Source organism: Astatotilapia calliptera, chromosome 14, assembly GCF_964374335.1.
Source record: "Astatotilapia calliptera chromosome 14, fAstCal68.1, whole genome shotgun sequence".
Taxonomy (NCBI): Eukaryota; Metazoa; Chordata; class Actinopteri; order Cichliformes; family Cichlidae; genus Astatotilapia; species Astatotilapia calliptera.
This window is the reverse complement of record NC_137435.1, coordinates 39144317-39159820: the sequence shown is the minus strand read 5'-3', so window position 1 is coordinate 39159820 and position 15504 is coordinate 39144317. Positions and strand designations below refer to the sequence as shown.

Genomic DNA, 15504 nt, shown 5'->3' with positions numbered 1-15504 from the left:
CGTTTGACCTCTGTTATTGCCAACAAAGGTTATGTTACAAAGTATTGAGTTGTATTTTTGTTATTGACCAAATACTTATTTTCCACCCTGATTTACAAATAAATTCTTTACAAATCCTACCATGTGGATTCATGGATTTTTTTTTCACATTCTGTCTCTCACAGTTGAAATGTACCTCTGGTGCAAATTACTGACCTCTGTCATCATTTTAGGTGGGGGAACTTGCACAATCGGTGGCTGACTAAATACTTTTTTGCCCCACTGTACCTCTTGTTTATGATTGGCAGCCTATTAAAACAATATTAGATTAAAGGTAATGATGAGGGAGCTAAAATGACTTATTTCAAACAATGGATTAAGATCAGTACGGATTATTTTAAATTATGATTCATGTGATAAAAATATTGAGCAAAATGGGTAAATTAAGACTTTAGTTTAACCACTGACTCATTTCTTTTGTTCTTACTGTTTTCTTGTAAGTATAATTTCATTTTTTCTTATACACAAAAAACTAATAGCCACTCAGGGTCAATGTTACTGACAGTTCTCTGTTTCACTATCGGATTATAGCCAAACTGCAGGAAGGAGGAAGCACCGGTCCAGACAAGAGCCACAAGTCCGACTCCCCCACGTCTTGCAAGTGTGGGTGTCACAGCAAATCCAGCAGGAACAAGGCAACAGCAGCAGACAAACATGCTGTTGTTGACCTCACTGTGTCACCCTCTAAAGACACGGCTCAGCCGTCGACTTCAGCACAAGAACCCAGTAAGTAGACCTGGGTTTTAGTTGTGAAACATACAGTACCTGAACCTGTACTCCTGTTGTTACAATGGTACCTGCAGCCACTAGTCACTCAATTAACTCGTAGTTAGCTGTTGATCACCTGCAGTTTTATGTTACACAGTGCAGCGTTTGGTTTTTGTCCTTAAAAACGTTGCAGAACCCGGTCAGTGCTCTGTGTATGGCTTATTTGTGTCAGCACAGATACGGTTCACAGTTTTACTGGTGTTTATGTCCACTGCCACTATCTTTGATTGTTAAATTGGGGCTGGTTGGGCTGCTCTGACTTAAAGTCCGTCTTTAAGGGGCATTCGAGTAGAAATTCAGACGAGCAAATCTGAAATTCTGGCATTAGTAATGTTATTTCTGTGGGCAGAATAATTAAATAGGAGGGAGAGTGGGTATGTCTCTCCTTGCACGGACTATCCAATCAATCACAACAGTTCCAAGGATGACTGATATTTGAACATGTCCTTAATTAAATCACCCTTTCACTTACTGCCATTTAGGGCTGGGTGTCGCCACTGATTTCTAGGATCGATTCGGTTCGATCCACGATTTGATTTGATTTGAATCGGGAAAATTTTGCCTCAGACAGTCAGAAATATTATAATTCTGAGCATTTATCAGCACATCTCTATATTTTTATATCTATAAAAAGACAGCTGACACTTGTGAGACGTCATCAGAGGTGTGAGCATCACAGCAGATGCCTTTGTGTCAAAGTAACTGAGGATAAAACACAGAAGTGCAAAGTTATTTTATTACGACTTTCTTGTTGGAAGTCAGTTAAATTTAAAAAAAGAAAAACTGGCCGACAGCGCTGTACATAACGGTAGACTGGTGCGTAACAAGCAAGCGAATAATGCAGAAAACAGAGATTTTTAGATGGGAAACTGTTCTCGAAGTACACAGAGAGACAGAGAGCTCTGCAGGAAGTGCGATTTTCACCGTGGTGGAAGCAAAACAGGAAAAGTCAGGGGGATGGTTGGAGAGACAAAACCTGCCACTCAGAATCTAACGCAAAAAAAGACGTAAACGCAAAGCGCGGACCCGCCGACGCATCAGAATCTGTGAGCTGTCGGCTTTCAGCCCCGACGGCGGGTCCGCGCTTTGCGTTTGTCTTTGTGCAGAATCCCTGTGCCTGCTCTCACTTTAGCTGTTTGGTGTCTGTCGAAAGCTTGTGAGGTTTAACCTGAGATTCTGGCGTTTCAGGCTAAATAAATGTATATTTAAAAATCGATTCAGGATTTTAATGAATTGATATCACATTTCAAGCTAGAATCGATTTTAATCGGAAAATCGATACTCAAAACCCCCCCTGGGACCATTAGTCCAGATTTGTGTCTTAACTTTAGTTTTTATATGAAGTCATCTGGAAATGCAGCAGCAGAACATACAGAGAAAAACTACAACAACGACCAGCTAACCTCGGCATAACTTTCACTTTGGCATTAGAATGACAACGACTCACAGTTACAATGTTTTTGTTATATAGTCAGTCGACCCTGTGTATCCTCATTAGCTCGGTTATAAAGTAATACGTTCTTTAGAATCCTTTTGGTGGACTTAAAGGAAATTCACACATTTTTAACCAGGAGATTGGCGTCCGAATTACATCAATTTAATTTAGTTAAATTATTTAAGCTCTTAAAAACCAACACCAGTGTTTTGGAGCAACAGGTGCCTCCCAACAACGGCACAGTTGTTAAAGGACTCATCACAGAGGCTTGTGACACTTAAAGCATTTCATTAAACCAGTGTAGAAGATTATCTTACTAACTGTATATAAAACATCCATTTGCATGTGTTGTTTCTGTGTTTTAGTGCTTCTCCCAGAAGAAGAAGGAAGAAAACAGTCTCTAGCCTCTCGACTGTCAGAGAAGTTCCAGGCATCTCTCAGCTCCGACTGTGTGAAAGATGATGACTTCCAGCAAGACAGGAAACGCATCCGCACTGCAGAGAACACGGTAGGCACCGATGCCTGTTGTTCACTAACACCAGATTTACTCTGCGTTACATTTAAACAGTGATCGTATGCAGCATTAGCAGCTTCTGTGCTGGTTTCATTAGAATAAGAAATGCACAGATCAGTAAAGTTTCCTGTGTTTGCTTCTCAGAGCCGTAAAAGGCAGCGACTGGAGAAGGGAGTCGTGTTCACAGACGATGAGCCGGAGCTGGAAAACCAGCCAGCGGGACCTCAGAGTTGGAATGCCGAGACGAAACACCAAGCTCCCGGTTGTTCCTCTACTTCCTGCGTGAGTACGATCCAGACAGGCTCACAGGTCCTCTCCTCACTAATAGCTGAAGTAGTTAAAGTTCATAACACTGAACACCACTTTAGGAGGAATTTCAGAGATCAGCTCCCATTTCAACCACATTAAAATATTAAACAGTTATCATCAATGGTAACCTGACCAGCACACGGGTTAACGTTAGCTGTTTAACTATTAGCAATTACCCGATAGCCACATTAGCCATCTGTTATTATTAACATAGCCGCTAGTCAGGTAAAAGATTAATAATTATTGCAAACTGCACGACTGGCAGATGGAATATTGAGCTGTGACAGAGCGGATCACGGACACGTGGAGAAGCAGAGGGTTGCTGGCTGTGCAGAGCAGCAGGGGAAGTGAAGCTGATCAGAGTTCAGAGTGTGGAGAACCAATCAGAGCAAAAGCAGAGCTGCAGACTGAGGCGCAGCAGTGGGACTGGTGGATGTAGACAGCATGACAAACTCTAATTTTTCTGCTTTTACATTCATTTATTAAAGTGTGTTTCCTGTTTTGTTGTAGCCACCTGTGAGGTCATTTTTACAATGCAGCCTGTGATCGCTGCAGTCTGTCAGTGAGCGCTCTGCTTATTATAGCTTCTTTATTTATAATACCGGTCTTCATCCAAATGTCATGAATGCTCTTCTTTTGAATTCTACAGTAACTTAAACAGTAATTAACTTCACCATGTGTAATGAAATGATTTAAACAATTTGTAAATCAATAAACCCCCCAAGCTTGATCTCAAATACCTATTTTGTTAAATCCAATATTAGTTGTTTGAGTTTAGAAAATCTGTTGAAAATTAACAGGTTAACAAGTCAGGATATGACTTCTTCAGCTTTTGTTGTTCCAGGATGGGGTCACGATCTTCCCCGTGGTTTTCTTCTGTTTGAAATTCCCGTATCGTGACAACCGTACCAGAGCCTGATAGTTGAGATGTTCTGTTGCAGAGGCTTTGTGAAAATGCTGAGACAGATCCAGCCTGTGTGCTGGCTCACTGAGACATCGTTACACTGGTGTTAGTTGTGCTTTAAAGGTTTGCTACATGGTGCCACGGGCTGACCCTCTTATGGTGGATTTTCTCGCTTCGATCATATTAGAGGTTTTCAGATAATCAGCATCACCACTGGGTGGCGGTATACTCCACCAGATTGATAGAGACTGTGGTCAGAGGCTCGAACTTGTTTCGGCCTAACTGAAACTGTAACAGCGTGTGCGCTGTACTTTTCACTGCTGTTTTCATGTCTTTCACCATAAAATGTGTTTTTATTTCAAATGGCTTTAAAAGAATTGAAATCATGAGGAAGGATATGAGTGCCATCAACTTTTTGTGTCACAAAAAAAAGGAATTTGAACATAATAAATGTCTAATGTGGATAAACATGGGACCATCCTGTTTTCAAAGACACAAAGTTAGTAATCAGCAGTCAGCCCTACAAAATGACTCTAACATAATTAATTAATGAAAGAAAATCTGTCAGTATTATGGAATGTAATATATAGATAGTATCACAAATAACCTGTTGAACTTGTCTGAACAGTGTTGCAGCAGTGCAGTTATCAGAAAAGCTGAGTAAGGAATCCATGCACATACAAGACTACGCTGATCCTTTTATGTAACGTTTTATAACAGAGACTAAAATGGGCCAAACACTTGTAATATCTATACAATACTACTGAAACATTACAAAACAACAAAGTAATGGCAAAAAAGTCACGAGTCAAATTCATCAGAGATCTGGTTGTATTTATCTTTTCTGTTAACATGAAAATGAAAGTGCGTGGCGCCGAGTCTGAATCGAATGACTTCACAAAATTAGAATTTACAGCGTTATCATAGGTGGGTTGTTGACGTGATCCTAGTGATTGTTATGGTGACACCCCTCTAGGAAACAGTAGTATTTAGCATCATGTAGTATTATTTCTTTGGTCTATTAAGGATAAACAGACTGAATAATTAATATTACAGGCCGTCATTGTTGGTTTACCTTCATGTTGTTGAGTCTGTAAAAGTCTGCAGTTTTACAATATGAGGGAAATCAGTGCTGTCATGTCAGACGGCCAACGTTCAGTTCAAACTGCTGGAAAGGGAAACAACCTGTTCAAACAGAAGTTGAACAACTAGCAACACCATCACTCCTGTGTCATATTTGTTGGTATATATTTTGGGGAGTTTTACTGTATGTGAAGTCATATTAGTAAAAAATGTAACAAGCTACTGTGTTGCAAAAGATGCAAAAAAACCAAACAGTTTTGAGACGATTATTAAAATAGTAGCTGATTCATTTACTTTGATTAATAAGCTGACTGCTTCTTTTAGCTGCTTCTACTGAGAATATTCAAAATGTGTTGAATTTTTTGAAGAATAAGATAGAACAAGTTTCTCCATGCAGAGCATTTCTTATGAGTCAGCAGTTCTGACGTCTCCTGCAAATGAGAAGTTTTACTCGCTGTCCTGTGTGAAGCAGAACCAGTCACAGCATGTTCTCAAAGGTCTCACGGCACCGTTAGTGATCAGTAGATCTCCTCCATGCCTGTTAGATCGTTACATGTAGAAACCTTTGGAGCACAAGCGCACAGGTGTTCACAGACACACTATATTGCCTGGCTGCTGCCTCTATACTTATGCTCATCTTGCTTATTGCTGCGGTTCTCCTACCGTCTTCTTCTCTTTTTTTGTTTGTTTTCTTCTTCTTTTTTGCAGCAGTGGATTTTTCCCATCTTTTCTCTCTGTCCCTCTTCCCCTCTGTTTTTCTTTCCCTCTCCTCTTCTTGCCCTTCTTTTGTCTACATCTTTCCCATCCCTCGGTCATAACTGTTCAGATTGTAATAACTTCAAAGTAAAAAATAAATAAATAATAAAGATGAATCAGGTGGACCAGTCTGGCAAAGCCATAATGATCCACTTGGGAAAACAAATCCGTTGGGCATTTTTCTTGGCCTTCAGACAATAATTGTGAACGGGACGGGCAAAAACAAAAGTGATCAATAGTGGATATCTGGAGGTTCTCTCTGGACAGACTACCAAGTTGCTCCTAATGATTGAGGCGTGCTTGGCTTTAGGATGCTGCAGCACAGCTTGCAGAGGTGGTTACACTCTCACAACTTCATCGTAACCTGCCGCAGGTGTGTGGCTGGGATCAGATGGTGGGAGGTGGAAAAAGAGGAGGAGGGAAAGTGAAGATGAAGAAGTGCGTCCTTCTCTGGTTTCCCTGCAGCTACGTGACCCGGGCTCTTTTGTCCTGTGAGCGCTGACTGACGGCCTGAATGGGGCCCTTTGAAGCAAGCTCCAGTTTTAATTAAGAGGGTTTGCCTCGCCTGGGCTGCTGATCTGTGAAAGCCACGGGGATAAATATTGAATGGGGTTCACCTGCTGGTTACTGCGCCCGAGGGATAAACAGGTGCTTTGGAGGGCAGGTATTTGCCAGGGCCCCTACCTGCACGCTGTGGCCATATCGGGAGGCGGGGGTGTTGGGTGTCATGTCTTCAGAGTTATTTGCTATTGAAGACCACCCTTACTGGAATGAATTCCAGGCCTCTCGAAAGCTGTGGAATGAGGAGCAAATTGGCGTCCAGCGAGAGGCGCCAGTGATACCTCAGTGATCAACTGCCTGCAGCCCCTGTGTGCCCTCCGACTGGCCCCCCGGAGTGTGAGATTTCCATCTCTCAGGTGTTGGCAGGGAGCAGAGCAACAGTAGCCTACCTGTGAATATTCGGAGGTGTTCGGTAACTCTGCTGACCTCTGTTCTGTCAGTTCCAGAGCTCTCGCTGCTGCGTGCGCTTACACCTGGCAGAGTAGGTGTGCCCTGCAGGCTTAGTGTAGCAAAGCAGCTGAAAGTACCTCTGTGCCATGCAGTGGACCTGTAAATGCAATGTTAGTAAGAGCATTGATGAGCATGAGGGTATTCCCGCAGGTAGCTGCACACTCAGAGTAACACCAACGGAGCTGCTCCAGGTTCAGAAGAGAACCATGTTCAGGACTATGCTGTTGTTGCTGAGCAGGGTTGTGCCCCTCTTGGCCTTTTTGCCAGTTATCTGCATTCCTTTCTAGGGGGTGTCTGCTCTGGGCTGTGGGGCCAGGCTCGAAGCCTTGTTGTCCTGGCATCTCAGGAGGCAGCCGCGTAAAAGGATACTCTTGTGTCAGCTGTTTCCTGCTGCAGCTTTTCACAAGGGCCTCTGTTCATCAGCCAGCCCTTCTGCACTGCTCCAGCCCACCCCTCCTCCCCCCACCTGCCAATGAATAAGTAATTATTGGCCATCTTGGGGCAGGATATTTGGATGGCTCTATTTAACGTGGCAGCAGCAGGTAAGGTGATCGGGCCCGGGGCCCAGACTGTGGAGCGTAACTGTTTCAGCAGAGAAAGGTAACTCGAACTGGTGTTGGGGCCCCGCAGCACCTCTGTTTATTTTTCACATGGGCTCAGGGCTCGTTATCCCTCTTAACTCTGAGAGGCGGCTCTCTCAGGGCTTTCTTTGGCCTGCACTCCAACACACATTGTAATATTTGATGGGCAAACACGTTAGGAAAATCTGAGCCACCGGGTAACTGGAGCCGCTCGTCTGTCGTCAGAAGTGCTACCTCCTCATCCTCGTGATAAGCTGCAACGCATGACATCACATACCAGTCATTCTTACGTGGATCCTTCATATAATTTGCACAGAACTCTGACTTAAACACGTTAGCCCTCATTTATTTTGTGCTAACGGAAAGTATGATATCATGTAGTGGATAAGGTGTCTGTATCAGCGATGACCTTTTGGTCTTATACTGTTAGCTGGTTAACAATTTAAAGGCTGTCATGTCAGTAAAGATCTCTGCTGCCCTTAAACAGCTTTCTTCATTAACACAGTGTGAAATCAGTGAACGCGGAGCTTTTCATCCTCTGTTAATTCTGAATTGAAGGGATAAAATACTCTTCCCCTGGACTGCAGGCTCTGCTTCTCTTTGTTTTTTCTCATGTACTATGTGTATTATTAGAATAGTGGCTGCTCACATCAAACACAGCATGTTTGAGAAAAGCTTCAGACTGCCCTGCACGCTGCTGTTCTAACCTTGTTTGTGAACTACAGCAAAAAAGAAGACAAGTTTAAAAGACTAAGGGTGAATGGAAGGAGCACCCAGGCTTAGTATAAGATAAATAGGGTTTATTCTGATGCTGGAAAAAAAATGCAAAGCTACTCTAGTAGGGCCCAGGAAATGACCACGGAGATGGAAATGAGCTAGATTTCTAGATCATAGCATTTTATATATATTAAGCAACTGTGACGTCTGCTGCAAATCAGATCAGGTGATCAGAGCATGAGACCATTCAGCATTTTAGCACTAATGAATTTATATAATTTAGACTTTGCATATCCTCTATAAGACGTTTGAAAGACCAGCAGAAACACCTCTGATGTTGCTGAAGTGAACAAAGATGTGTTTGATGGTTTCAGGGTGGATGATGGTGGAGAGCCGTGTAGATGACACATGAATACCTAATGGCTCTCCCATAATTATAATAAGAGATGCTGCTTCTTTTGAACTTTTGCTACATAAATAAAATATAATGTTAATAATCTCCATAACCTGCGTGTTCAGCTGGGGTGTTTCAAAATAAATGTAGCACAGAAAATGTTTCTACTACAAAATGTTATTAAAGAAAAAAGTCTGGTAGAAATAAATGAATTTAAGTGAATATATAAATGTTTTTGTAAATCAGCTTTTCATCAGTTCGCTGGGATACATTTAACTTTATTCTCCGAGAGACTAGATTAATATTAAAGGCTGATAACACTGATAATGATTTGTACTCTCCTGGCTGGAGAAGCCAATGATTTTACATTATATGTGCGAGTGATCAAAGATCAGATGACTTAAAACGGAACAAAAACCGGCCGAACACATAAAGAGGATCAGTTTCATAAGCCATGCCGGCTGCACTTCACCTGTGACCCGGAGGAAAAAAGGATCCACCGCGCCGCCGGACAGCCAATTAGATTTTTTTCAGCCACCACAATGGTGACCTATCATCTTTCAGAGAGAGAAGGTCACCTGGTGAAAAGTGACGGGACACCTTGTGTATGGATGCAAATTCTTTATGCTTGCCTGTGTGCTTATCAAAGGAGCAAAACGGTGTCGAGGTGGTTGTGATATTCCTCATAATTCATTGAAAATGTTCACATACATAATATTAGGCCAAAGCAAGCAGTGATGGAGAAGAAAATGTGTCTTATTTATTCCAGAAAATCCAGAATTAAGGCAAGAAAATGAGATTTAAGACTGCGATACTAGTGGCCTTTGATTTCTGCTGTGGACCAGTGATATTTATCATAAAGCAACAGTTGGCATTGGCATGTTTTTCAGTTCCTGAAGCAACATCTGGTTCATGCTGTTAAACAAAAGTGCCAAGTATTAGTATTTATATGATTTTCTCCCACTAGGCTCCTGAACCCTGCTCGCAGTGCCCGTGCGCTTCAACCGAGGATGGCGTGAAGGATAAAGAGAAAGATGGCAGAAGAAAGATTCCAAAGATCTTCTTTGGCACTCGCACACATAAACAGATAACTCAGATCACCCATGAGCTGAAGCGCACCCTTTACTGCGGCGTGCCTATGACCATCTTATCCAGCAGAGACCACACCTGTGTCAACCCAGACGTGGTGCCTCACGCAAACCGCAATGAACGCTGCAAGGATCTGCTGGAGGCCAAGGATGTGAGGATGAACACTGACACACACACACGCAGACCCTCGCAGTGAATCTGTCCTGCAACATGTGTTAGGCAGATTCACTCGTTGCTCCAACAAGCTAGCAGCTCACTGCCCATGCCTGTTTGTAATTGCCATCAGTATCGACCCAGAGGAGCAGCAAGAACACACTTTAACACTCTGTCAGAGCCACTGAGGAAAATGCTTTTTAGAGGCATGAGTCGCTTGTAGTCTCCTAAACTGGGCAGAGTTTAGGCGCCTGCTGTAAGGAGTCAATCACAGTGTCGTTGCAGGTGTTTGCTTCCCATATGAAATGACTGTCCCAGCCTTAACCCCTTACTGTGTGTCAATCATACAATGTGTCTTCATCACCTCAGGGTCGGCTCTGGTTACCATGTTGCACACGCTCAGAGATTCATGGTTCAGCTAATGCCATCGTTAGTCATAACGCCCTCCGACTGCTCGAGAGGTCATTAATCCTCCAACTCGCCTTCAGCAGACAGGCCTCAGTGTCAGCAGAGTGTCGAGCGTAGCACCGCGCCGTTTCATCCAGAGATTATTTTATTATTGTGTCAGAGGTTACCTTTGCAAATTCACCAAGGACAGGGTGGGACGTCGAAAGCTTCGCTGACAGAGTAACTGAGGGCTGGTACATGAGATGGCGCTTCTTTACACGCCGCTTACATTCACTGTATGAGTGAGGACATTTAAGCTGCTGCAACACCTGATCAGAGGCAGCCTCTGAAGTTCTGTATGTCACCTCTGGACAGAGTGGAAACTTGAGACTGAACAGCAACACAGAAATGCAACAAATGTTAGATATTGTAACCATGTGGAGTAGCTGTGAAAAAGTAAAAGCATTAGAATCAAGTTCAAATCAGATTTTTATTTCTTTTTTACTAGTTTTTACAGTTTTGTGTCACATGTTGGAAACAAGAAAGCCAGTGATCCCAGTACGTTGCCAGGGGCTGTGGCTCGGACGATGAATTTCAATAGAAAAGCTTCAAACTTTGAGTTTCAGAAAAATCAAGACTGTTTTTTCAATGTTTTACGAAATCTTACAGTCCCAGTTTTAGAAATGAACCTTTGAATTGGTAACATATAGGAGATGTTACACCTTGTTGTAACACTGTGCATGCGTTGCAGGGAAGGTCCTGCCGCTACTACCACGGTGTGCAGAGGATGCGGGACCAGAACACTCTACAACATGTCCATGGGTTGCGGGCAGCCTGGGACATTGAGGAGCTGGTGACTCTGGGCAAACGGCTTCGCTCGTGCTCCTACTTTGCTGCCCGTGAGCTCATGCAGAGCGCCTGGATCATCTTCTGTCCGTATAACTACCTGCTGGACCCAATGATCAGAGAAAGCGTGAGTAGAGTTTGGAAGAGCGGGAGGAGCAGCTCTGGACTGTCAGCAAAAATATTTGTTCAAGTAACTTCATCAGTATGACCACGTCCAAACTCAGATTTGTAGACGTAAGATGGTGAAACCTGTCCCCTTCATTTAAAAGCTTTACAGGCTGTGGTGGCGTTGCAAACTCCGTATGTAAAACCACGGAAACGAGGCAAAAGTCAACTTAATTTTACAGCATGTTAATGAATCCACATTAAAGAGCTATGACACCATTGTTGTAGTTTCTACTGTTACTATATCTGATCGCCATGTTCCGTTTTCCCTGATATTTGCCTGTGAACCACTTTGAATGTGTACATTTCAAACTGTACAAATAGATTTGAGTAAATTTCTCTCACCAACAAACCAGATCGCAGGCCACTGATTCTGTCTTACTTTCCATCTCCACCAGATGGAGATTGACCTGGAAGGCCAGATATTGGTACTGGATGAGGCCCACAACATTGAGGACTGTGCGAGGGAGAGCGCCAGCTACACACTGGACTACAAGAGTCTGCTGATGTCCAGAGACGAGCTGGACAGCATGGTCAACAACAACATCCGACGTTCCAAACACGAGCTGCTCAGGGGCTTCTGCTACAGTCTGATCAAGTCAGTGACTGCATTTGTCTCTCTGCGCATCCTAATGCGAGCGAGCACGCGCACTCAGGATGTCTTTTGATTGTCACTCCAGCTGGATCCAGGAGAGCCAAAGCCTGATGTCTGAGCGCGGCTATGAGACTGCCGGTAAAGTCTGGAGTGGGAAGGATATAGTGGGCATCTTTCACACTTTGGGCATCACTGCAGACACCTTCAACATTCTGAAGGTACGCACAGCATATCGACCAGAATGGGCAGCACCAAACGGTTCATTCATTCTAACATAGAACATCCTGTAATCATGGCGACGCTAACATTGCCAGGCTGTCGTGTGGACAACACTGTTCCGTTCTTGCGTTTTCTGTGTGACAGCAAAACCTGGCAGCAGTCTTGGAGAAGGAGGAGCGTGTTGGAGTCGTTAATGGGAGAGAAGACGTGGTGCAGATTCCAACCATCAGCCCACCTACTGCAACTGTGCTCAAAAACCTCTTCATGGTGCTCGACTTCCTCTTCAGAGACAGCTGCAGGTCAGACACACGCTCTGGATGTGAGCTAAGTGATGCCGCTGCCATAGATGAATCCTTCTTGTTCTGGTTTAACGGTTTAATCGCTTGTTCTGTGTGTGTTTGTAGATTTGCTGACGACTATCGTGTTGCTCTGCAGAAGAGCTATGCTTGGACAAACCAGGCTCCCCCCGATGTCCCCGACGCCCAGGGCTTTATAGTTCGGCCACGTAATAGACGCCAGACTGTCCGGGTCAAGGCTGAAGTCCTGACGCTGAGCTTCTGGTGCCTTAACCCTGCTGTGGTGAGACGGTCGACTTGGCTGACTTAGATTGATAACTGATTACTGAGGCTACACACAGGAAAAAGCCGTAACTTTAATGAAAGAAGGATTAGCAGTTTGTCCATCACATCAGGTGTTTTGGCCGTGCATACATGATCTCTCTCTGTGTTTGAACCTCCAAGGCTTTTTCTGACCTGAGTGGGTCTGTGCACAGCATTGTGTTGACCTCTGGAACCCTGTCACCCATGGACTCCTTTTCCTCTGAACTTGGTGTGAAATTCTCCATCCAGCTGGAGGCCAACCATGTGATCAATAAGTCTCAGGTGAGTGGGTTTACCCATAAACCTCATTATGAAAAAATATGTAGTGAGAGGCTCCACAAGGCTTTCTGACCTCAGCTGTAATTTAATGATAGCATGCTACGACTAAACAAGACTTTACATGTCTTTTCTCCACTTCCGCTGTTCCACTTTTGTCCAGCAGATGTCAGCGTAACCTAACAAATTGGAGCACAGTTGATTTATTGTGGATCTTCTTAATACGATTACAGGGAATGCTGACAAGCTGACCTTTGATAACTTAGCAGACTAATCAAGCAGCACACATGAGAGTGGAACAGTGCGTCACGTTTGTGTCTCTGATAAGAAATATGTCTGATCTCTGCAGGTTTGGGTGGGCACTGTTGGCACAGGACCTCAAGGCAGGAAGCTCTGTGCCACCTTTCAGAACACAGAGACGTATGCCTTCCAGGATGAAGTGGGTGGCCTGCTGCTCCACGTCTGCCAGGTCATGGCCAAGGGTGTGCTCTGCTTTTTGCCTTCCTACAAGGTAAATGTGCCGTTTAAACCTTCTCCTCCCAAACATGCAGTTAGTAAATATCACCTTTTAGCGTTTGTACATTTGTAACGCTTCTTTACAATGCCTTCACAATTTTTTTCATAAAATAGTTTATGAACTTAATATTTTAATAATTAAAATAATTGTAAACTCCCACAGGGGTCGATTATCTGGTTAGTAGTTTTATTAGTTACTAGTAATTCCTTTTACTCTCTTCACTGGCTCCCTGTTAAATCCAGAAAGTCTTTCTCTGCACATACACAGTCTTGAATAATCAGGCTCCAGCTTAAAGACATCTTAAAACCGTATCACCCCAACAGAGCACTCCGCTCTCACGCTGCAGGTTTACTCGTGGTTCCTAGAGTACAGTGGAACAACGACTTACGAAATTAATTCGTTCCAGAGGGTCTTTCGTAAGTTAAAATTTTCGTAAGTAGAAGCACCTTTTTCCATCGCCTTTTGAGTTATGCAATGCTGGCTGAAGACGAAGTTCTTGGTGGAGGAAGAGGTGGCGGAGTTGAAGAAAGCATACGTATGTGTACATGTACATAACATTATGGAATTTTATTTAATTTTTTGACATTTTCTATTTTATCTATTTCGTTAAGGTCAAATTTATTTATATAGCAGATTTCAAACAGCCGATGCTGCACAAAGTGCTTAACAATATAAAAATGGTATTAAAAAGCAACAATGTAATACAATAATAACAGTAAAAAAACAATAATAGGACAGTAAAAGAATTAAAACAATAACTAAACTAATTCAAATAAGACCAGAATGCTTGGGTCATAGTGTGTTAAAAGCCAGGGCATAGAAATGTGTCTTTAGTAAAGATTTAAATTGCTCAAGTGTTTGTGCAGATCTAATATTTAAGGGGAGACTATTCCAGAGTCTGGGACCTGCCACAGAAAAGGATCTGTCACCACGGGATTTGAGGTTAGTCCGTGGGATGGACAGCATTAGTTTTGAGCTAGCATAGGCAGAGAGGAGCTCAGACAGGTAAGGAGGGGCTCGGGCATTAAGTGACTTAAAAACAAAAAGTAGAAGTTTAAATTGGATCCTGTAGGACACAGGAAGCCAGTGTAAAGAAGCTAAAACTGGGGTTATATGCTCTCTCCGTTTGGTACCAGTTAGCAGGCGAGCAGCTGCATTTTGAACCATCTGAAGACGATGGATGGTGGCCTGACCTAGACCATAATACAATGAATTGCAGTAGTCTAATCTGCAAGTAAGAAAAAGGTGAATAACACGCTCAAAGACGTTAGCCGGGAGGTATGGCTTTACCTTACGTGGGCATTTTGCCGTACCAGGGGCAGAAATATTGCCGTTAAGTGCCTTCGTAACTAAATGGGGTCTTCGTAAGCCCGGGGTTCCACTGTATTTAAAAGTAGAATGGGAGGCGGAGCCTTCAGCTTCCACACCCCTCTTGTGCAGAACCAGCCCCCACCTTTTAAGATTATATTTAAAACTTTCCTTTTTGCTAAAGCATATAGTTAGGGATGGATCAGGTGACCCTGAATCCTCACTATGCTGCAATAGGCTGCTGGGGGACTCCCATGATGCAAAAGGGAGTTTTTCCTTCCCACTGTCGCCAAGTGCTTGCTCATAGGAAGCATCCGATTGTTGGGGTTCTCTTTGAATTATTGTAGGATTGTAACCTTACAATATAAAGCTGTTTTTATTTGTGAGAGAAACAGCCTATTTACCAATGTGTAGACAGCTTAGTGTGTAAAAGTAACCAGTTAGCATTTTTTGTTGGTGCTTCAGGACTCGACTCGACTATAATCTGCAGTCGTGCTTCTGGCTCCTGTGCATAATAGAATAGATTCTAGAAATGACTTAATGTAGGCATTTTTATTTCTTCTTACTATTAAACATTATTTATTAAGCTCAAAGGAATAGTCCCCTAAAAACACAAACAAATGCAGTATAAATGAAAATAAAACTGTTGTTGTCTTTTTACTTTCAATTACAAGCAAACGATCTGTTTTGTGTGGAGGCATCCTCTGCATGATGTTAAATTCACACTGAAAATGAGTCGTAGTGCTGTAGCTTAACACTGGGAGGCGCTAGAGACCACAGATTTAGGTAACATGCAATGCTTTGGCATGTATAAGAACATGTGACAGACAAAGTACCTC

At 43.1% G+C, this 15504-nt stretch overlaps 1 protein-coding gene across 1 annotated transcript in view; it reads left to right on the top strand.

The window, feature by feature from the left end:
• The window catches only part of brip1 (BRCA1 interacting helicase 1), a 42929-nt gene that overhangs the window by 3052 nt on the left and 24373 nt on the right, over positions 1-15504 (top strand). The window contains exons 4-14 of the mRNA XM_026192375.2: positions 571-765; positions 2608-2750; positions 2901-3038; positions 9479-9751; positions 10892-11113; positions 11550-11749; positions 11832-11964; positions 12110-12264; positions 12370-12544; positions 12706-12846; positions 13190-13351. Coding sequence (XP_026048160.2) covers positions 571-765; positions 2608-2750; positions 2901-3038; positions 9479-9751; positions 10892-11113; positions 11550-11749; positions 11832-11964; positions 12110-12264; positions 12370-12544; positions 12706-12846; positions 13190-13351 — 1937 coding nt within the window. The remainder of the gene's footprint in view (positions 1-570; positions 766-2607; positions 2751-2900; positions 3039-9478; positions 9752-10891; positions 11114-11549; positions 11750-11831; positions 11965-12109; positions 12265-12369; positions 12545-12705; positions 12847-13189; positions 13352-15504) is intronic.